This window comes from Acanthochromis polyacanthus, chromosome 21, assembly GCF_021347895.1.
Source record: "Acanthochromis polyacanthus isolate Apoly-LR-REF ecotype Palm Island chromosome 21, KAUST_Apoly_ChrSc, whole genome shotgun sequence".
Classification (NCBI taxonomy): domain Eukaryota; kingdom Metazoa; phylum Chordata; class Actinopteri; family Pomacentridae; genus Acanthochromis; species Acanthochromis polyacanthus.
In genome coordinates, this window is record NC_067133.1 from 14035221 (window position 1) to 14057742 (window position 22522).

Below are 22522 nucleotides of genomic sequence, written 5' to 3' on the forward strand. Positions count from 1 at the left end.
ATATGTCATCATGTTAGGGGGAGATGTGAACGGAAGCAAGTGTGAACGGCAGCTTGTCAGCGTGGAGATACATCCCATCAGTGTGGGAGAGAGCAAGTTTATAGGCTTTGTAATACCAATCTTGATACGATAATTAATAAAATCAACACTTTAATGTGATGAATGAATACAGATATAATTCATTTTACTTGAGTACACATTTATGTTAAACTATATTGTGTAGCTATATCAGAAAGACATAAAATCTATTGATTTGAATGCTATATTTTGGTCAAATTTGTCATCATCCTTTCAGTGGTCAGTCTCCAAAACTTGAGTAGTGATTGTGAGGTCATAGGTGGATTATGGATTATGAAAAAAGGGATAGTCCATGAAATATCTGTAACTGATTCATTTTGTGTCTCTGTGGCTGTTTTGTCTTCTAGTATTCGCTTTGTGAGATGTCTGTTTTTTCCTTTCTACTTGTTTGTGTCTCTGTGTGATATATTTATCTCCTTATAGTCTCTTTGTGTTTGTAGTTGCCTTTTAGTCATTTTGTGTCAATATGAATTTTTCTGAATTCTTTCTGAAGTCATTGAAATTTTATTTATTGCTCTATTCCTATTTATATTCCCTTTGTGTGTCTTTGTAGTCACATTATGGTAATTTTGTGTCTCCTTGTAGTCACTTTGTGTCTCGGTTGTCATTTTGTGTTTCTTTGTAATCACGTTGTTGCTGTTTTGTAGCCTTGTACGTTTTCTTGCTGGCATTTTGTGTCTCTTTCTAAGTGTGTAGTTGTTGCTTTGTGGACATTTTTTGTCTCTTTATTGTCATTTAGTGCTTCTTTGTAATTGTGCTGTTGCGACATCATAGTGTTGTCATTTTTTCTCTTTGTCCTTTGTTACTTTTGTGTTCTTGTTTTCGGAATTTGTGGTTGTTTTGTGTCTTTGTAGCCACATTATGATCATTTTGTGTCTTTAAGAGATATTTTTCCATCACCGCCATTTTGTGTCTCTTTGTGATTATCTGCATTTTGTCTTTTTGTAGCTGTTTAGTATCTTTGTTGTCATTTTGTGTCTTGTAGTTGTTTTGTGCAGTCATTTCATATGGAGGCGCTGGTTCAGGGTCCACATGACTTTTTCAGGCCCCCGTGTGGCTCATTTTGTAATCCGTCCATGTGTGAGGTGAGTAAATGACCCTAGAGTCTGACTGAAGATGTTGACGAGCTGTCTCCGCCTGTCCACTGAAGTGTCCTGTTTCTGTTAGTACAAACAACAACCTGTCAGCTCCTCACGCCCCCCTCCTCCTCCTCTCTCCTTGGAGGTTACCTTCAGCACTTGTATGTAACCCTCCTTGCTGACAGTCACACATGCACAGGGGTAACTCAAACCCTGCTTCACGGGGATTTCTACAAATGTCACGAACATACCAGCTGCGGCTGATGATTGCGGTGCTGACAGCAGGTCCACTTTACCTCACGTGCTGCTCCATTATGCAGTTATCAGGCTAGTGGTACTCGGTATTTATCTCATATCTTGTGGTTTTCTGCTGTGGCTGTGAGCCTGTGCTTATGTGATTTTTACATTTGAATTGTTGAGTAACTGCAGTGCTGATGAACAGATTCTCGTTATTAGCTGTGCGCCTCAGTTGTTAGTTACAATCTGTAGCGTGTTAGCAGCATCTCAGTGGAACCATGATGTTTTAATGCTATAATTGTCCTTCAGTTTATCTATTGTGAGAAGAATATTATCTTCTTCAGAGTGCTACCACAATCTAATATGTTTTGTGGTCTGCACTATTTTCCTTTTTGTTGTTAGTAGAATAAAAAACAAAGTAAATAGCAGACTGTAGGGTCTTTATTGGTTCCAGAGACCAAACAGCTGATGAACATGAATAAAGTGTCTCCATCTTTTGGCGGTGAATTTTTATTGCAAGACAACACTGTTGGTGAGCTACCTCCTATTCATATCAGCTTCCACAGAACTTATAACATGTGCAGGTGAATTTCTTACATACAAAAATGTCGGCGTCTGTGTATTTTTGTTTCTTTTAATTACTACAAAAAAACCTTTCTCATTCAAACATAAGTCTGTTGAATTTTTCATCTTACAGCATGCAGATGTCAGACTTGTTCTACCACCGACTGATGAATAACATGGATGCTGTACAATGAAATGAATTGGGACTGTGTGGAGAATTGAGAAGAGGTTTAAAATGATTAAATTTTACCATTACGTTTAATGTCATTTCACAGTGTTTGACACACGCAAAGACTTTCATTGGCATTTTTCTGTGTCTTGTAAGCATTTCAGTTCTTAAATAACCACTCTGTAGAACACTATTCCTGGAACATGCTGAGCTGTCCCTGTTTACATGGCTCATCCCAGGATTAACAGCACCAGATGCAGCATTTACAAAAGACATTTTCTTTTCAACATATAATTTTTCATGTCTGACGAGTCTGTCTTTCTTTACACAGTCACAGATGGTGACTAATGAGTATATTTGCAGCTGTGATCGGAGTGTGGCTCTAATATTATCTACCAATATGGAGCAGACAGAAGTATCTTGAAAATATTGGACGTGTTGTTGTGAAAATTTCTACAGATATTCATGATCCCAGAGAATGAATCCTACTGCTTTTGACTTGACTTTTCAGCCATGAAGCTGATCATTTTCAACTTGAGAGAAAAGTCTTCACAGTTACTGGATGGCCGCCTATGAAATTTGGTTTGTTGACAAAAAACACCATAATTGTACGTCTATAAACTGTAGTGTCCAATAAACATAGAGCTGATTCACAGGGTTTTCCTGTTTTGTAAAAAATTACAGCAAAAACTCGCTATTTATTATCCTTAAATAAATGCCAGGATCAAAGACAAATGACATTCCCATAAGCCTCAACTGTACTTTACCATTTATGCTAATTAGCTAATTGGAGCAAACTAACATACTAAACCAAGACAGTGAAGATATTAACCCTGTTACACATCAGCACGTTAGCATGTTTAAACATGACTACAGAGTCTTCACTTTGTTTATCTGTGTGTTTTCTGTTCATACTAAAGCTGTTGCTATTTGCTAAAATAATGGCCAAAAACTCAGAAATATAAGCTTTAAAAAAAATGCAATAAATTGATAGCTCATGTAACATGTTGGTGTGTTTTTTAAAATTATGAATTACTACTTCAGGGATTTAATATGTCACATACAAAATGATAAAATCAACATTGAAACAGCAAATAGTAGTTTGCTTCTTCGATGGATGGACACAATGACATGTAAGGACTCCAAAACCTGCTGAATCCTACATTTTCCATAACACAAAGGCAAATCTTTTAGTGTACAAGCGCCTCAAAGCTGTACTTTAGAAAATATTAAACATGTTCTGGTGAGTATTTATCAATTTAGTGGGGATTTTTTTTATACAATAAAAGCATGAATGAAACTAATTTTCTGATTTAATGCATTTTGTTACATTCTGCCAATGCATCTGCACCCAACAAAACAATGCACACCAAAATTAGTAGAGGTTTTAAAATGTTCCATTATAGATCAAGACACTTTTCCTGCTTGTGAACCTAATAAAACCACATTATAAATCATTTTGCTTGTGTGAAAAATGCATCACATAAACCTGAAAACTGCTTTTCCGAACTGAACTGACCGTGCTGTGTTTTCTCAAGTAAACTGTACCTGTGTAGATTCTTATTCTCCTTTACCAACAACATCTCGGCTTTTTGCTCGTAATTTATTCAACTGGGACTCTGCGATATCTGCTCGCTCCTCAGCTTCCTCCAGTTCATGCTGCACCTTCCGAAATTTGGCCAAATGAATGCTGGTTTGTTCCTCCTGTGTGCCGCAGACATTATAGACAGTAAGACTCTACAGGTGCACCACAAGCCTACATTTTACACAGTATGTAAGTATTTTTACTCACCGCCTCCTCACACTGCCGTTTATATGCCTTCACTTTGAGCTGCAGGTTGTTGACCAGATCCTGCAGTCGTGCTGCATTCTTCTTTTCCTCCTCACCCTGAAAAAAACATCTGAAGTGATACTCTCTCATCTCTTTTTTAATATTTTCTGTCCGGCTCCAAGCAGTCAAACCTCAGCTTGTGAAATTCGCTGTTACATAACAGGATATATTCCTTACCTGATAAGTGAGCTCTTTAATTTTCCTTTCATATTTCCTCAAACCTTTCATAGCCTCGCCGGTGCGTTTCTGTTCCGCCTCTAATTCATTTTCCAGCTCTCGGACCTTAAAAATATATTTAGTTTAAATTACTTTTCATCTTTTTATTTCTCTGCACTCCAGTTCTGTCCTGTGTTGATTCATACCCTGGTTTCCAGTTTCTGCAGCTCCTTCTTCCCTCCTCTCAGGGCTATCTGCTCGGCTTCGTCCAGGCGCTGCTGTAGGTCCTTCACTGTGACCTCCAGGTTCTTCTTCATCCTCTCCAAGTGAGTGCTGGTGTCCTGCTCCTTCTTCAGCTCCTCAGCCATCATAGCAGCCTGCATGCAAATGTGAACTCACTGTGAAATTTTAATCCGACCTCAAAGTCGAGCAGTTCTCATTTAAACGGCTGTGCAGTAAATTGGACTGAGGGGGAGACTCACATCCATGATGGCTTTCTTGGCCTTCTCATCTGCACTTCTTGCCTCCTGGACGCTGTCCTCTATCTCTGACTGCAGATGACCCAAATCGGCCTCCATCTTCTTTCTGTTGTTCAGGAGGCTGGTGTTCTGATCATTAAATAACATTTAAATATTAATTATGAATTAAGTGAAAGCACTCATGTCACACTGCAAAGACTCTGTGTTCTGACAAATCCTGCATCATAAAAGTATAGAAATATTTACTTTACTTATAAGTACTTAAAGTAACTCAGTGCTCAGTGCAGAACATGACCCCTAGTACTGCATCTTTGCATTGCTGTCACCCATGCATTAGTATAAATGCAGGATTTTACCTACAGTAGGTTCAGATGTTTTCACTCTTTCATACAAGACAAGACTGTAAATAATGATGATTTTAATCAATTTGCTGAATATTTTTAACTGATGGACGTAAAAGTAATAATAATAATGGATTAGATTTATATAGCACTTCTCTGGGCACTCAAAGCGCTTCACAATGGATCCATTATTCATTCACTCACACATTCTCCCTCTGGTGGTGGTAAGCTACATTTGTAGCCACAGCTGCTCTGACGGAAGCGTGGCTGCCAATCTGCGCCTACGGCCCCTCCGACCACCAGCAACATTCACACACTAGTGTGAGAGCAGCACATGGACAGAGCAGGAATCCAACTGCTGACCCTTTGATCATTGGACGACCTGCTCTACCACCTGATCCACAGCTGCCCACCACCTCCCTCCTCCAAAAAAAGTGAAGCCATTACAGAAGTGCTGTAAACTTTTGCATTCGTTCTAAATGTCAGCAGGGAGCAGGTCTGCTGGTTACAAAAAGAAGTATGATTGTATAGAGATCTATGAGAAAATGACTCCGGTTCTCACTTCATCTGTTTTTTCCTCATTAGTTTAGGGGTCCTTAAAGCTAATTAGTTATATTCCACCACTAGTTTCAAGCATACAATTTAGAAACAACTTCTTCTCACCTTCTGTAATAATACCTCAGAGTAGGCGGTGTGTTTAAGGGCACAGTAAACCAGCCACTAAGCAGGTGCTATGGAAAGATGTTTCTTAGTGAGGTGGATAAATAACAAGAAAAGCCTGAACTTGAAAGAAGGCGTTTCCAGCAGACAGAGAGCAGTGTTATCTGTGGGAGAGGCTAACTACCTTTGATATGACTTAAGGCTTTGTAACTTTGTGGATGTTTTACACACACACAAAAAATAGCACACTAAAGGAAAGAGAAAATCCTAAAAAAAAAAAAGCACAATAGGGTCTCTTTAAATGAAAGCACCAAGTAGTTGTATCCTCACTTGAGAGTGCAGCAGCTGAATCCTCTCACTGACATCGATCAGTTCCTGCTCGGCGAGCTTTCGACTCCTCTCAGATTGCTCCAGTGCCGCCCTAATTTCCTCGTTTTCAGCCATCATTAGATTGTTGCGGCGCTCTACGATGGCTAATTCCTCCTTTAGGTCCTCTTGGCTGTGGAGGGCTTCATCCAGATGGACCTGGGTGTCCTGAGGCAGAAGGCAAAAAGCTTTTATACACAAATGTCTAACCTGTGTGTCAAACCAGAAAAGAACATCTCACACGAACCTTCAGCTGAGTCTGCAGGTTTCTCTGTTGTTTGGTCGCCTCGGCTGCCTGCCGGTTGACATGACCCAGCTGGATTTCCATCTCATTTAGATCACCTTCCATCTTCTTCTTCGTCCGGATAGCATCGTTCCTGCTGCGTGTCTCGGCGTCCAGCGTGCTCTGCAGAGTGTCCACAGTTCTCTGGTGATTCCTCTTGAGCTGGTCGATTTCCTCGTCTTTCTCCGCCACCTTCCTGTCCACCTCCGACTTGACTTGGTTCAGCTCCAGTTGAAGGTGCAGGATTTTGGCCTCCTCGTGTTCCAAAGAAGACTTCAGGGACAGAAATCATTACTTAAGTTTGTGTGTGTGTGTGTGTGTGTGTGTGTGTGTGTGTGTGTGTGGGGGGGGGGGGGTTATGAAAAGTGAAAGGTTTTAGGCAAAAGACAAACCTCAACTTCCTCAAGAGCTGCCTGGGTGTCTCTCTTCTCTTGCTCAGCTTGCTTTGCGGCTTTTTCCAGCTCATGGATAGTTTTAGCAGATTGTCCAACTTGCTCTGTGATGTCTGAGATCTCCTCTGAAAACAAACAGAAAAATGTTTTCTTTGTTGGTTAAACACAATCACTGCTGCCTTCCAACACCAAAACAGCGATTCTTCCTGCAGATAATCTCACGTTGAAGATTTTTATTTTCTCTTTTCATGTTTTCAAGGTGATCCAAAGCTTCCTCATATGAATTTTTCAGCTTGAAGAGTTCTGTACTCAGCACTCTGGACTCTCTCTGGGAGACTTCCAGATCTGATTGGCTCTCCTCATATTTCTGTTTCCACTCAGCCAGAACCTAACAAGGAAGAAACAATGCGTATAATCAGTGCAGCGTCAACATGATGCAAATGAGAAAATGTTTCTGAATAGAGAGTGAAAGGAAAAAGAAAAACACACCTTGTCAAAGTTCCTCTGTTTCTTGTCTAACGTGGCATTGGCTGCGTTTGACCTTTCCAGCTCAACCATGAGATCCTCGACCTCCGCCTGCAGCTTCTGCTTAGTTTTCTCCAGCGAAGCACATTTGACATTTGCAGCCTCTGCCATCTCCTCAGACTCCTGCAGCCGCTGAGCCAGCTTCTTCCTTTGAACCAAAGATAAACTGTGTTAAAGCAAAACGAGCCCATAGGCCAAGTTCAGGAATATGCTGCACTTTTCTCACTTGGCCTCCTCGAGCTCCTCTGTGCGTTGGATGGCATCCGTCTCGTATTTGGTTCTCCACTGAGCTACGTCGCAGTTAGCCTTGGACAGGCTTCGCTGCAGCTCGGCTTTGGCCTCCTGCTCCTCCTCGTACTGCTCTCTGAGCAGCTCACAGTCATGACGACATGATTGCAAACTGTGAGCCAGAGCATTTCTTGCCTGAAAAGATAAAAACATATACAGCAGGTAACCTCTATTAAAACTGTTTTAGCAAGATGAAACATTTTTTGTAACTTGGAAAGAGCAGAAACAAGCTGTGAGTACAACACTTAGACAAAAACACAGTGATGATCTGTCATCACCTTTGAAGTCATACGTGCTGATTAACAATGAGAATTTTTCACATTCAGTAGATCCAACGCAAGAATAGCATTCATCTGAGGTTTGCTCTCGGTCTCTACTGCTTTCTGAGGGAAATATCTGACTCTGTAGCTGCCAAGTGTTCACCGGCTAGTCTCTAACGATGTCTGCATGTTTTTGCAGTCCTGAGTAGGTTGTGTACAGAAGGTTTTCTGTGAAAACAGCTGCCTGCTGGAGCAGAAAATGAGAACCAAAAGAGTAAAGTTGTGAATTGGACAGATAAACAATGAGACGAAACTCACTATAATGCTCCGTAGAGTCCAGTGCAGCTGCAGATAATAATTCTCTGTAGGTTCTCATTATTGCCATCGTTATTGGCAAAATATTGATTACATGCATATTACAGGTACTGTGCAGTTTCTGACTACTAGTTTTAGTGGTTCGTGTTTTGTTTGTGTGTGAGGAGGCTGCCAGCTTGACTCTCAATCTTTTATTCACTGTATGCCAATGATCAACAGTTGCTGGTAGTAAGCAGCATTGTGTTTAAGCAGCGAAGACAATCATCAACTGTTCACTTGGAGAAGCTGGAGTCAGAACAGTTTCTCTTTTTCCATTTAAATAATGACTGAAACGATTAACTGATCATCTTAATAGTACATTTTCTCTCCACTGACTAACTGACCCATGAGTGCAACACTCATATCATTCTGAATGTTCATGTTTTGACTTTTTTCCGTTACTCCTTTGACATCAGATTTACTAACATCAACTGTGGTACATTTCTTTGTGTGACTTCAGGCTGCAACTGGGAAAACTTTTTACTGCAGCTTTAAATCACTGCTGTATCTGAACATCAGGTTTTATTGTGCCTTTCCGACCTTAATTTCCTCGTCCAAAAGTCTCTTCAGCTCTTCGATTTGCTGACTCCCCACAGATTTCGCTCTGCTCAGCTGTGAAAGAGCGGTCTCTTTCTCTTCCAGGAGACGTGTAAGTTCACCTTTGAAAGAGAAAGAAGGCTCAAACTGAATTGTGTATACATTTGAAACATCCTTTTTCAGGTTTTTAAATCAGACACTTACCATTTTCTGTTCGGAGATGAGCACTGAGGGTAGTATAATCACTAAGGGACCTCTGGGCTTCATCTGCTTTGGTTCTGTGTTCATTCATTTGGTCTTCAAGGCTCCTGCACATTTTCTCCAGACTAGCCTGAAATATTGAGCATCAGCTATCATGTAAGTTGAGTGTGAAAAGAGAACAGTGGGAAACATGTATCCCTCTGTAAACAAATGTTCACCTTGCTCTTCAAGACACTCTCCACGTTGCTTGTCATGTCATCAACCTCCATCTTCAGCTCGCTTTTCTCCTTCTCCAGTTTCTGCTTGATTCTTTGAAGGTTATCTATCTGATCGCTCAGCTCTGCGACGCTGTCGGCCTGCTTCTTACGCAAGGCCGCAGTGATGGACTCGTGCTGCAGGGTTGACTCTTCCAGATCCCGACGCAGCCTCTGATACTCGGCCTCACGCTTCTTGTTGAGCTCGGCCTGAGCAGCGGTGGCTCCTCCGGCCTCCTCCAGCTGCTCGGTGATCTCTTCCAGCTCTCTGGACAGATCAGACCTCTGTTTCTCCACTTTGGCTCGAGCTGCACGTTCAGCCTCAATTTCCTCTTCCAACTCTTCAGTGCGAGCCTATAGTAAAGATGTGTGTAAAAAAAGGTGTTAAAATATAGAGTATCAAATGAAATTCTGCAAAAATACCATTATAACGATAATAATTACCTGAAGCTCTTTAATCTTCTTTTGTAGCTGAGCGCTCAGGGCTTGTTCGTCATCAATTTTGCTCTGCAGGCTGCTTATTTCAAAGTCTTTTCTGAAAAGAGACGCATTATTAAACAGAGATAAAATTTTATCTGACTGATGTGAGTAAAGCATCAGTGCAATCAGCATATTTTTGGAGTGAAATGGTTCTGGTTTTAAACTGTTTTTTAAGCCGAGCAATCGCATGAGGCAGGAATGATGTATTACACATAACATAAAACAATTAGCAAGTAGCAACACAACTGTCAATTAAAAGCATTTTTAATTCACAGATGTAGATAAAGAAAATGCACAGGTACATGTGTAGCTTCATTGCACAGTTTAGAAGCAAAAACTGCAAAAGTAAGGCGACTCATTGTTGAAAGTCTGGCACTGAACTCTGAAGGTTAGAGACATAACTTGGAGAGACATTCAAAATTTTTGATTAATTAGGAGCTTTCTAAAGGCAACGTGAAACCAGTGAAGGGAAACTGTAACGGCTGCTCTCTTCTTACTGCTGCATTTTGGGCCGTCTGAAGATGATATACTGCTAATTTAATGCTTCTTGTAGAGAGTTATATGAAAAGATCATCATTACTCTCGTGTGTGGGAAATGTGAAGCTACAGCAAACTGTCAGTTTTCTTAGCTTAGCATAAAGACTGGAAATGGGGTAAACAGCAAATCTAGCTGTCTAAGGGTAACAAAACCTTCCTACCAGCATCACTGAAGCTCACCAACATGCCATAACTTGTTTTATACTTGTCAAAACTGTAGTGAACTAATAAAAAATTGCTGTTAATGAGGTTTAAATGTGTTTACACTTTCGTATGAGCTTTTGAGGTGCAGGTAGGAAGATCTTAATCACCCACATTAGTTGGTCCCCCCTGTTTTCAGTCTCTATGTGAAGCTAAGCTATAGTTGCTGCCTTCAGCTGCATGAGAGCAGTATCAGTCTTCTCTTCCAGGCCTCTCCAACAAAGCAAATACTAGTCAAAATGTGGAATGATTCCTTTCAGCAAGTTTATGTAAATGTATGTAAGAATTCATCATCATTAGTGTTGATAGCAACGACTTAAGCAATATAAGTATTAGCCTTCCACAATTTGGGATACAGCAACTTACTTTTTCAGTCGTTCTTCTGCCTGCTGTCTTTCATTCTCCTGGTCCATGATGGTTTCCTGGGACAGCTTCAGATCTCCCTCTAGTTTCCTTCTGGATCTTTCCAAGTCGGCTCGCACCTTCTTCTCCTGCTCCAGCGAGCACTCCAGCTGCAGGAGATGTTGACATCAACCACAGTTAAGGTAGGTGACTTCACTTAGTATTTAGTATTTAGTCTTTCCATACTTACATCATCAACCTGTTGCTCCAGCTTGATCTTCATTTTCATTAGAGAGTTTACTTTATCCTCCTCAGCCTGCAGGTCATCTACAGTCTGTTGGTGCACCTCCTGCAAAGCTTTGATCTCCTTAGAGGACTTCAACAGATTTTCCTCGAGAGCGCTCAACTCCTCCACCAAATTCTTAACCTAAGGACATTTAATTTAATTTTCTGTGTTAAATATTTAACTTGCTTAAAAGCTCTGTGTATATTGTCATTCTTCTAGGTCATGGTAATCCTTAGAGCTCCAGCAAAAGGCAACTAGACTTCTCTTTTCAGGTACTTTAAGATGTTTCACCTCTTATCCACAAAGAAGGTAAAACATCTTCAACAACCAAAAGTTATTAGGATTGTTTTAAAAGGCTTGACAGAAGCACCTTATTTTCGGTGGCATATTTTTCCTTCTCCACTTTGGCGTTGGTAAGTTCAAGGTCGTCTATGTCTCGTTTGAGCTCTGAACATTCGTCCTCCAGCTTCCTCTTCTTGGCGGTGATTTCGGCATTGATCTCCTCCTCCTCCTCCAGCCTCTCAGAGAATTCTTTGACTTTGGCCTCCAGGTGGATCTTGCTCTTTATCAAGCCTTCACACCTTTCCTCGGCATCGCACAGGTTCTCCCTCTCCTAAAGAACAGAGACACAGACACAATATTAATATCACAGAGTGGTTAAAGTAGATTATTAAAGCATAGATGAACACAGGTGAACACATCTTCTCATTCAGTGTGTTAAGCATCATTTTCTACCTTGGAGGCCAAAACTTTAACAACCTTTAACATTCTCAGTCTTGAAGGAGTTTCCACACATGTTGAGGTCAGTGATTGTGTGAGGTCAGGTCATCAGCCTTGACAGAGCCTGGAGGAGTCTTTTCCTCATTATCCTGCTGAAAAACTAACGATGGTCCCTCTGAGGTCAAAGCAGATGGGATGGTTTGCTTCTACAAGATGTTGTAGCGGTCATGCTTGGCTTCATGGTGGAACCACACATGCAAACATCATCAGTTCAAATTCTCCATGTCAAGATTTCCACTAGTTTCATGCCCCCTCCTTGTGTTTTTTAGCCCAAGCAGTTATTTTCTTCTTCTTACTATCCCCCTGTAGTATGTTTTTGTAGCAGTTTCACAACAAAGACTTGACTCAATTTCCTCATTTAGCACAGTGGATGTTAGGATATCTGCTGCTTGAACTCTTGGAAGCATCGATGTGGGCACCTATTTGGTCTAATCTGCTGTTAACCTTTGATTTCTAAAGCTATAATGAACCTCTCCTTTGCAGAAGAAAGAACTCTTTCGGTCCTCATAAAAGCCTGTTTCATTAGAGCTTTTAGGATTTTTGAAGAAACTTTCTTCAAATTTGCTGCACTGACTAACCTTCATGTCTTAAAGTAGCAATGAACAGTCATTTGGTAATAATATAAACAGCAGTAGCTGAATAGGGCTGTGAGTTGTCTATCATCACTACACCTAAACAACAGGACAGATGGTCTCATTATTAGGGAAAGAAATTCCATCATGTAACTTTTGACAGAGCTCATCTGTTAAACTGGACGACCTCACGAAGCTGACAACAGTGTGCAAAGCTGTAGTTAGTCAGACACAGTGGATGATGTGTGGAAAGTACAATATGGAACATTTTAATGTCTTCAGTTTTGAAAATAATAAAAATAAAGAAAAATTCTGATGCTGCATCCAAACATTTGACCTGTATCTTTTCTTTCAACATGTTCTAATAATTTTATACACATATTTGCACTTATTCTATTACATCTACCTACTCTTGTTTTAATTAATTTTTCTGTTATGTTTTCTTTCCACCCAGTTTCTCTGTTAGGATCAATAATGTTTCCTCTTATCTTCCCTCATTATTGAGAAAACTTTTCTTCTAATCTTATCTTTTTATCGACAACAACAAAATCAATACCAAGAGCCCATGTTGTTCTACTTGAGGGTGAGTGTTTACATACTGCTTGTATTTGAAGGTAAAGGTCATTTTTCTCCTGAACGAGCACAACCATCTTCTCCTCCAGCTCCTTCCGCCTGGCCTCCGACTTTGCAAACTCCTCTTTAAGTCGAGCGAACTCCTCTTTTATCGTCTGCATCTCCTTTTCAGCCTCCGCGCTTCGTAACAGAGGCTTTATCTTGAAGAAGAGCTTCATCCAAGGCCAGTTCTTCACATTCATGAATGAGCGGATGTTGTACTGGATGATGTAAATGGACTCTCTACAGAGTGAAAGATCAAAACAATAAAGACTTAGTTTCAACTGTGAAATGATAACAAATTTTGACGTTTCTAAAACGTTCTCCAACTAATTTACCACCTTTTCACCGCTTGCGTTGTCACAGTGGAGGCAAAAAAGACACACAAAAAAACTGTTAAAGTTAGATCTGAACAGAAAAGCACAAATGATTTTAAGTTGTGTCTCCTTGTGAAACGTAACTGCACAGGAAGACTTGAAAAAAAAAACATGGAACACTGCACATATTTTCTACTGCAATTAATCATCAAGATAAACTACAGTTTGAAAGAAATATTCTGTTGTGTTACCACAAAGTGTCAGAGCTATTTTGTCTGACATCACGCAAATTTAACGTCTATTAAAATCCATTTCCGTAAAGAAGCATTATTGTGTCAGAGACCTTTTCTTCGTCATCTCCTTCAACCTCAGCCTGGTGACATAACCTCGAGACACAGCCTGGATTCGAGTCATCAGCACAGCCAGACGCTCATCCCTCATCTCCTCCAGAAGACCCAGAAGGCCGGCTTTAAAGAACACCTGAATGTTGACAAAGACAAACTGAATTTCACATCTGTCTCATTTGGGTTGGTAGAGAGAGACTGAGGACCAATTTCTGTTTTTTCATTATGAAATAAACATGATAAACTGTGTCATGAGCTCAGTGAGAATCTAAAATGCTCCACTATCAACACTGGAAGACAAAAATCCATCATACAAGTATAACCGTGCTGACAGATTTTTTCAGAAAAATACCTTTGTGTATCCAAATCTGTACTGGGAATGGTCCACGTCAATGGTGGACAGCAGCTTCTCTGAAGCCTTCTTGCTGTCGATGAACTGCCCCTCAGGGATCGCGCTGGCATTCAGAATCCTATATCTGTCACACGGATGAAGAAGTTTACTTTCAACTTGATTAAACTCTAGTGTTTGTTCATCGGGAAAAAGAAGTGTGGTGTGTTACCTCTGCCTGAAATCTCCATAAAGAATCCTGCTGGGGAATCCCTTCCTGCAGATGCGGATGCCTTCCAGCACGCCGTTACATCGCAGCTGGTGAAGCACCAGATGGTGGTCCATGGATCCTGCAACATAGTGAGAACATTTCCTCTCAGAATAAAGTCAAATTAGGTAGTATCAATGTCTTGGTCAGTGTGCTTGCATTTTATATTTTCTACCTGGTGTCTTGGTCTCATTTGGGATGATGCATCTTACAAAGTGTGGATGTGTGGACCTGAGGTTGGCCATCAGTTTGTTCAGGTTTTCCTGCAGCGGATAAACAGATTATGGTGAGATGAACTGATTCCACTCTCAGGTTTTTAACTGTAAATATAAAAGCAGAGCTAGCAGCTGGTTAGCTTGAGCTTCAAATTTATCATACAGACAGGAGCATTGTATCAACAAGACAGTAAGTCTGCATGTTCCATAAACTGACTAACTACTGCTTTAACTGGTAAGACTCACATTGAAAAACTGACATTAGCTGAGGTTTAGAGTCAGAACAGATGACTTCTTCCACCCAGCAGGTGGATTGGCAAACAAAAATAAAGGGAAATAAAAAGAGACAAGTTTACAGAAATATTTTAAGACACAGCACATCTCAAAAACAAGCTTAGCCGGTGTTGCAGTTTGTCTGTTCATTCAACATTATCATATTTGTGTCCTTGACTGTTGTGGATCAAAAAAAAGTTTATTTATATTGTGCTGTGGCTTAAAATATTCAGAATACTGAGCTGTTTTCACTGCAATTTATTTTTGTCTGCAGAGCCAATGAATATCTAAAACTTTAGTAATTAGGTCTCATTTGGACAAACTTTGCTGTTAGACTGTTAGACAAACAGGAAAACATTAATTTTGTTGTTGATCAACCAGTTGAAAAAATGACATCTGATTTATGCAGAAGAAGAAGTTGTATGCTATATGCAGTTACTTTTATCAAAACACCTCAGACTTACTTTCTGGTAATTGTTTTAAGCCGTTGTGTAGATAAACTTTGGCACTAACAATTATATGTATTTTTAAATGGTTTACAGAAAAGTTTATTAACTTTAACTCCACATTAGTTCTTACCCTAAAAAGTGCAGAAACTGTTTGAAAGGAAGATCCCTTTTTCTTGGAGCTTCTCTTGTTTCCATCAGCAGCTGCTAAAGGAAGATGAGACAATCACTGTGACTGAAATATTAAAGTAAAAAATCTCATCAAATACTTCTTTGATGTGTGCTTGGATATGTGTTGTTAAAAGAGAACTGACCGTCAGCAGATGCGTATGTGGCAAAGAGCTGAGAGAGCAGTTTGAGGGAAGCTTTTTGGTACAGCTGCACCACAGTGTCATTAAGTGGATCCTTGTTCTTTTCCAGCCAGCCGCTGGTGTTGTAGTCGACAGTGCCGGCGTAGTGCACCAGAGAGAAGTGGGCCTCAGACTTTCCTTTGGACGGTTTGGGCTTCTGAAAGATGCTGTTTTTCCCCAGGTGCTGGTCGTACAGCTTGTTTTTGAAGGAGCCGTCTGTCGCCTTTGGAAACATACACTCCTCTTCAAGAATAGAGAAAATCCCCATCGGCTGAAGGACAGAAAGGCGATTAGCGTTGTGTTCTTCCTTGATATGAACATTGGGGTTTACATTAAGGGGATGTACCTTCTCAATGAGCTCGATGCAGGCGGCCAAGTCCATGCCAAAGTCTATAAACTCCCACGCAATCCCTTCCTTTTTGTACTCCTCTTGCTCCAGCACGAACATGTGATGGTTGAAAAACTGTTGCAGTTTCTCATTTGTGAAGTTGATGCACAGCTGCTCCAGACTGTTCATCTGAGTAAACAGCAACATTTCACTCACTTAACAAAGACACATTTAATGCGATTCATTTGATTTTTTCTTCCTGTGTGTTGTTCTTACCTCAAAGATTTCAAATCCTGCAATATCCAGGACACCAATGAAATGCTGTCTGGGAAGTTTGGTGTCGAGCTGCTGGTTGATCCTGGTGACCATCCACAGGAACAGCTTCTCGTATACGGCCTTAGACAGAGCACCCATAGCGTTGTTCACCTGAAATTCAGCCCTCGTTTTTAGTGACATTGTTTTCAGATAGAACTAATGAACAAATGCTTTCACCTCGAGAAGCATGGTGTACCTGCTGTGGAGTCTGACCTTTGGTGACATACTCATTCCCAACCTTCACTCGAGGGTAACACAGCGCTTTTAGCAAATCAGCAGAGTTTAGACCCATCAGGTAGGCGACTTTGTCTGCCACTATGAGACATACAACACAGAATGGACAGGTCAAATTATAAAGTACATCTAGTAGGGGTCAAAAATCTGAGACCACTTTTTTTTTTTTCATGTAAACCTGGAAACAATCTGAAATCTTGAGCATTTAGAAACACTAAAAAACACAAATGTTTAGAAAAGTGTTTCAGATTTGGTGCTACTTCTGGCAGTGACCGTGTTAACTCATCTGTGTAAAAGATCAGATTTTTTTGATTTCTATCCTTCTATTAATGCAGTGTTCAGATGATCGGCTCATCATAGGCTTGTTGAACTAAATCAACCTGCAACTATTGTTCGCTGTACATCAAATTTGCAGGAGAACATTACTCATTTAGTAGTACTACGATAGTGGGATAGATGTTGTTAGAACTAACTGAAAGTGTCAGAAGACAAAATTCGTAGACTGAGCTGTTTAGTCATGTTCTTAGAGTATGAACAGTATTTTTTAACTACTTCTCAGGAGGGAAACAAGGATAAATCCGGAATTAATCAGGTTTGAGTGATTAAAACAAACAAACACTTTCTAGTTCTTATCTACTCTAAGACAGTTAACAGAATATCTTTAGGTAAAGCAAGACATTTGGGGATGTCATCTGGGGCTTTGGCAAACACTGATAGATTTTTTTCACCATTAATTTTTCTGCAATTTAACTGACCAAACCAACCTATTAATTGAAAAAATAATCTATAAGTTGGTGTACAATGAATATGAAAGTTAGCCCGAGCATCATTTCACAGTTGATGATGGAGAAAAAAGCTACTGCCGTTTGATGCCAAAACAGCCGTAACCTTCAGGTACTGTCACCAATCTGTACCCAGGTAGAGATTGGTTCTTGTAAGAAGACAAATATAAGAGAGTGCCTCTAACCCAGAGTGACCTTTATCAGGTCTGGAGAAACTAGAAGAGTTTAATGCAGCTCAGGTACTGCTGCCAATAAAGCAAAAGGGTTTCTGATATTCATGGACTTTTTTGTGACATTGCTGTAAATTTAAACTAAATACAAAATAGAAGGATCTTCACCGGTGGTCTCAGATTTATGGACTCCACTGTACTTGGCTGAAGAAGTGTACAGAAGGAACGTTTTAATAAGTGATTAACACTGAGGGCAGAGCTGTGATGTTGCCGCCAAGCTGACGTCTAATCTGGTTTAAATTTAGGCCTGAGGTGCCACCTCAGGCGTCTCACCCTCAGTGCCATCGGGCTCGGCTTGCTCCTCCCGCTGCTTCTGCTTGAACTTCATGTTGCCGTTGTGCATCACAGCACCCGTCAGCTTGTAGATGCCGACCTTTTCCTCCGTGTTAAAGCCCAGGATGTCAATGGCACTCTGAAGAACAGACAGAGATGAAACATCGTGATTACTGCTGAGAGTTCTGCAATAAAAATGCAATATACTAATCTGTTGCCTTTTAGAGAAAACATTTTGCTGTTTAAATGTAGAAATATATTGTTTGCTCTGCACTGTTTTGTTGCCAAAATGAATGATAATGATGTAAATCCATCCATTCTCTATACACCGTTTTATCCTCACTAGGGTCGTGGGGGTGCTGGAGCCTATCCCAGCTGACTCGGGCGAAGGCAGGGGACACCCTGGACAGGTCGCCAGTCTGTCACAGGGCTACATATACAGACAAACAGTCACACTCACATTCACACCTACGGGCAATTTAGAGTAACCAATTAACCTCAGCATGTTTTTGGACTGTGGGAGGAAGCCGGAGTGCCCGGAGAAAACCCACGCATGCGCAGGGAGAACATGCAAACTCCATGCAGAAAGATCCCGGGAAAGTCGGGACACGAACCAGGGATCTTCTTGCTGCAAGGCGACAGTGCTAACCACTACCCCACTGTGCAGCCCATAATGATGTAAATGATAAATTAATTACTCTTTCATTTTTTATGATGTAACTGGATGTAAATCCTGTTATTATATAGCAATTTGTCCAATGACAACAAAAGGGTCAGAATTGATGCAAATTATCATTGTACCTGTCTAAGGGGTGACTTTATGGAATAAATTAGTGAAGGAACAAATTTGAAAATGTCTAATCAGAATGGCATGTTGGCATTAGTTTAGCAAGGATGGTGTAACATTTATCTAATGACACTTTTTAAACTTTTTAAATATTAAGTAAAGACATGATACAACATATTTATACATCTCAGTGTGTGTTTAGATACAAGACCGGGTTAATATACTCCCAAATAGTTTTTTTTTAACTGTTTACAAAGGTCACAAAACGGCTCAGCGAATGTGACAAAGGAAGGGAGATGAGTCATGTTTTCAAATACAAACACAATATTTTAATATATCTTAAGTAATTAAAGACAAAAGGAACCAAAACCAAACCAAGCTGTGAAGCCAGGGAGAGAGAGAGAGAGTAAGTGAGACCAGGTGAGCTTTTGTAGCCTCCTAAAGCTCTACCAGGTGCCACATATTAGTCTAACGACCCTCCCTTTCTGCTAGCTCCTGCAGGAGCTGATCACCAGCATGAGCAGAAAGGGAGGGGTCGTAACACAAACCAAAATAATTTTAAATGTCAAATAAGCTAGACTAGAACTGAACAAAACTAATAAAATCAAGTATTTCAGATTTAAATCTGACTTGTTGAATGAAACAGATTTTACTCCACTAAGTCTATTTTTTGTGACTTTTGTATCATGTATCCATATTAATAAAACATGTTGACTAATTTCATGATTTTAATCAACACCTCTGCACAGAAGCGGACCCACTCACGTCTGTGGCCATCAGCTCCTCTGTATCGTCGATGCTCAGCACCGTGATCTCTCCCTGGCTGATAAATGGGTAATCATAAGGGTTGGTGGTTATCAGCAGCATCTCTGTAATGAAGCATGAACATATTGATAGCTCTCAGCTACGGAAACAATGTCGCAATCACTTCTTGATCAGTATATTCACCGATTAAATCAGGCTTCTTGTTTGACATGATCTGATAGAAGATGTGATAGCTCCTCTCTGCTGGCAGCTGGAAAGTCACTCTGGACTTTTCCAAAAGGTCTGAGAACAAACAGAAATAAAACACATGTTACAAAATGTGAACTAATTTTAGAATATTAATGACAACTATTCATATTAATAGGAATGAAACTGAAACTTAATACAATAATTCTGCCACAAATCCTGCAATTGTTAAGTTTGTTGTCAAACTTACACGTTTCAATATCAGCAGATGCCAGCTTCCCCTTTGTTCCAAAGTGGATGCGGATGAATTTTCCCTGAGAAAGTATTGGTTGACAGGATGGGTGAAAATCTTATTTAAATTTGTTGACAATGACTTTCAATATTTTTCTTCAACCCAAAATATTTCAGGCTGCACATCATTTGTATTTGGTGAGAAGGTCAAAGAAAGATTATGTGTGTTTTTTACAGTTACTGAACAACAATGGAGCCCTGTTGGACAGAGGAATAAGCTAAGCCAGACATTGAATACACACAAAACCCTTATTACTCAAATACACCTATTTATAGTTTTAGTGTTATAATTGGACATTGAGAAAAATCTCGAGTTGTAGATAAAATAGAATAGTTTTTTTTCCCAATTTTCCTGTTTTCTTAATGATGAAAAGAAAAAAAATCAGCTATGGCCACCCTTAGTTTATGCCCAGGTCAAATTTGAACTCACAAATCGTGACGAGTTGTCATTCCTCACAGTCTTGGCATTCCCAAAAGCTTCCAGCAGAGGGTTGGCCTGGATGATTTGATCCTCCAGAGTACCCTGCAGAAAAACAAACAGATGCAGTTCATGAAAATTAAAGTAATATTTCAGTTTATTTTTGCAGCGTGTGCTCACAAGATGTTAGAATGGAAGTTAAGTGAACTTAACCTGCAATTTTCCGGACACTTGCTCCTTCTTGCTGGAGTCTCCGAATGATGCAATTGTTGCAAAATACTGGATGACTCGCTTGGTGTTGACCGTCTTCCCGGCACCGGATTCTCCACTGATGAAAGAATCGGCATGAGATGAATGACAGGAACTAAAGTAAATGCAGAATGTGTATGAAGGGAAGTCTTACGTGATCAGGATGGACTGGTTCTCTCGATCTGTTGAAAGAAAACAGACTGGGTAACATTTCAACTTGTAATTTTAGATGCTAAAGATTAATATTTTTTATTCCTTCAATGAAAGTTAGGACCCTCTCTCCCTGTCTGCTTGTTATTTGGTTTGTTTAGCTGCTTTCTCTGCAGGTACTGGAGAAGAAAGAGGGTCGTCAGAAACACTGGCAACACCAGTATTCCTTATAAAGCATCTCCTTGGAGCTCAGTTGCTGGTGCTCTCCTCCCTGAGATACTCATTTGCTTTTTGTAACATTACCACTTTACCACACATGCACTCATCTACACTGCTGGTCCTGCTGACCACACCTACAAATGTTAATTTAAAGTTTTTAAACAACACTAAAGACATTTTTTTTTAACATTAGCCAGGAAAAAAATCCTAATTAAATTTGTTTTTAGGAAGCTTTTTGTAAATTTAAATTATAATTGTTGTAGTCACAATAAGTTTTTTTTTTCAAAATTAACAAAATAAAAACCAGCTTTAGTCAGGAAAGAACATATTACTCTGAGCTAACATTTATGTTTGGATAACATCTTACTTTTTTTTAGATATCAAAGGATATTCCATTAGTGTTCTGAGAGTGATGATGCTTTCACTTGTATCATTATAGCATTTTCAATAATATCAAGAAAGCTTCAGTTGATAAATTAAAGAACCAACTGGAGTTATTCAGGCCCCTCACAGGTATTAGGACAAGACCATACCTGTCAGCATGTACTGGTAAGCGTTGTCAGAGATGGAGAAGATGTGTGGGGGGGCCTCCTGACGCTTCTTTCCTCGGTACCCGGCGACCACCTCCGGGTTGTAGACTGGAAGCCACTTGTAAGGATTCACAGTCACACAGAAGAGCCCCGAGTAGGTCTATGAATAAACAGGACAGGGAGAGGAGTCAGGATGCACAAATGATGGAGTGCTACTTGCTCTGTCCCCTTTCAAAAATCTCATGCAAAGATGAATCTATGTGCTTTTATCCTCATAACATCCCCATTCACAGCAGCCTCACATAAATCATCCAGGCAGCGTAGCGCTCCTTGAGGTTAAAGAGCACGGCTGGCTCGTGGAGATGCGTCAGCAGGGCCATGTCCTCGATCTTGTCAAACTTAGGAGGGTTCATGGGCCGAATGTCATCCAGATGCACGGTGACAACCTGAAGCATGATTTCAAACAGCCCAGGATAAGAGATGTCAGAATTCCTCAAATAAGAACCTACGTAAAAATTATGTCTCAGACTACACCCACCTTTCCTCCTTCAGTCTCCACAGTGACCTTGGAGCTGTCCTGGCTTTTGATTTTTCCTTTGACGTATTCCAGCTTTGGGTCGGGCACAAAGACAGCTGTTTTGGCATCAAACGGCAAATTCTGGGCTGCGATCCTCTCCCGTTCTGATTTGCGGAGGTATGGGGCAGCCACCCCAAATATTTCCATCTCAGCGTCACTCATTTTGGAAAGCTGCAGGCAAACAAACGTGATCACAAAAAATGATTAACTATTAAATTAAACAGATTATCTGAATAACTGACTGTATAGCTCTGTACTTACCCGAGTTCTGCTGACCAAAATGAAAAGTCAGAAGATGCTCAAAGAGTTTCAGAGTCTTTGGGGAAAACACTCCAGTCTGTACTGTTAATTGTTCCACCACTACACCACAGACATACCTCACCGTAACAAGACTTTGACAGCTTTTATAAGCGACGGCCGGGCCTGCTTCACGGCTGCTTCTTCTCCTATATTAGGAGATCTGGCTGCTACGCTACCTCGGAAAAGTCAAGTATGTCCATTTTGTATTTCAAACTGTCTATGTATAGCTGTATTGTGTCACTTTTAAAAGGTTTCAATTGCGATCCTTCAGACTGTCCATTAAAAAGCGATGAATGCTAAGGACGACAGCTTAGAGGGCTTACGGCCCCGACACTGCAGGCCTCATTTTCTGGGATCAGGGAAGATTAGGTTGGTTAGGGCATCGCTGAAATTCTGGCATTGGCTGTCTGGAGAGCAGAGTGGATCACACACGACCATTTGGGTTTGTGTGGGCCAGAGTTGAGGGGCAACATTTAGCACATT

At 40.4% G+C, this 22522-nt stretch overlaps 1 protein-coding gene across 1 annotated transcript; it reads right to left on the reverse strand.

Annotated features, from left to right (window-relative positions):
- Positions 1–1817: 1817 nt before the first annotated feature.
- On the reverse strand, positions 1818–21901 carry LOC110954123 (myosin-8-like). The gene is made up of 38 exons (XM_022198456.2): positions 21701–21901; positions 21465–21608; positions 21166–21322; positions 20418–20445; positions 20228–20342; positions 20027–20119; positions 19556–19619; positions 19303–19401; positions 19120–19223; positions 17568–17706; positions 16245–16363; positions 16010–16159; positions 15752–15922; positions 15370–15676; positions 15189–15262; positions 14297–14384; positions 14086–14203; positions 13878–14001; positions 13525–13661; positions 12852–13107; positions 11271–11513; positions 10865–11041; positions 10639–10784; positions 9499–9589; positions 9019–9408; positions 8804–8930; positions 8603–8721; positions 7387–7583; positions 7125–7308; positions 6858–7023; positions 6636–6760; positions 6208–6516; positions 5925–6128; positions 4597–4722; positions 4321–4491; positions 4136–4240; positions 3920–4015; positions 1818–3831 (listed from the first exon to the last, which is right to left on the reverse strand). The coding sequence occupies exons 1-38, from the start codon at positions 21899–21901 to the stop codon at positions 3688–3690; spliced, it is 5808 nt and encodes a 1935-aa protein (XP_022054148.1). The 3' UTR covers positions 1818–3687.
- Between the last annotated feature and the right edge of the window lie 621 nt (positions 21902–22522).

Excerpts from the sequence above, each read along its gene's own strand:
- LOC110954123 (XM_022198456.2), bottom strand. The coding sequence starts at position 21,901 with ATGAGTGACGCTGAGATGGAAATATTTGGGGTGGCTGCCCCATACCTC. Across the intron at positions 8,722-8,803 it reads TCATCTCCGAACAGAAAATG|GTGAACTTACACGTCTCCTG; the intron begins GTAAGTGTCTGA and ends TCTCTTTCAAAG. Across the intron at positions 7,024-7,124 it reads AACAGAGGAACTTTGACAAG|GTTCTGGCTGAGTGGAAACA; the intron begins GTGTGTTTTTCT and ends CTTCCTTGTTAG.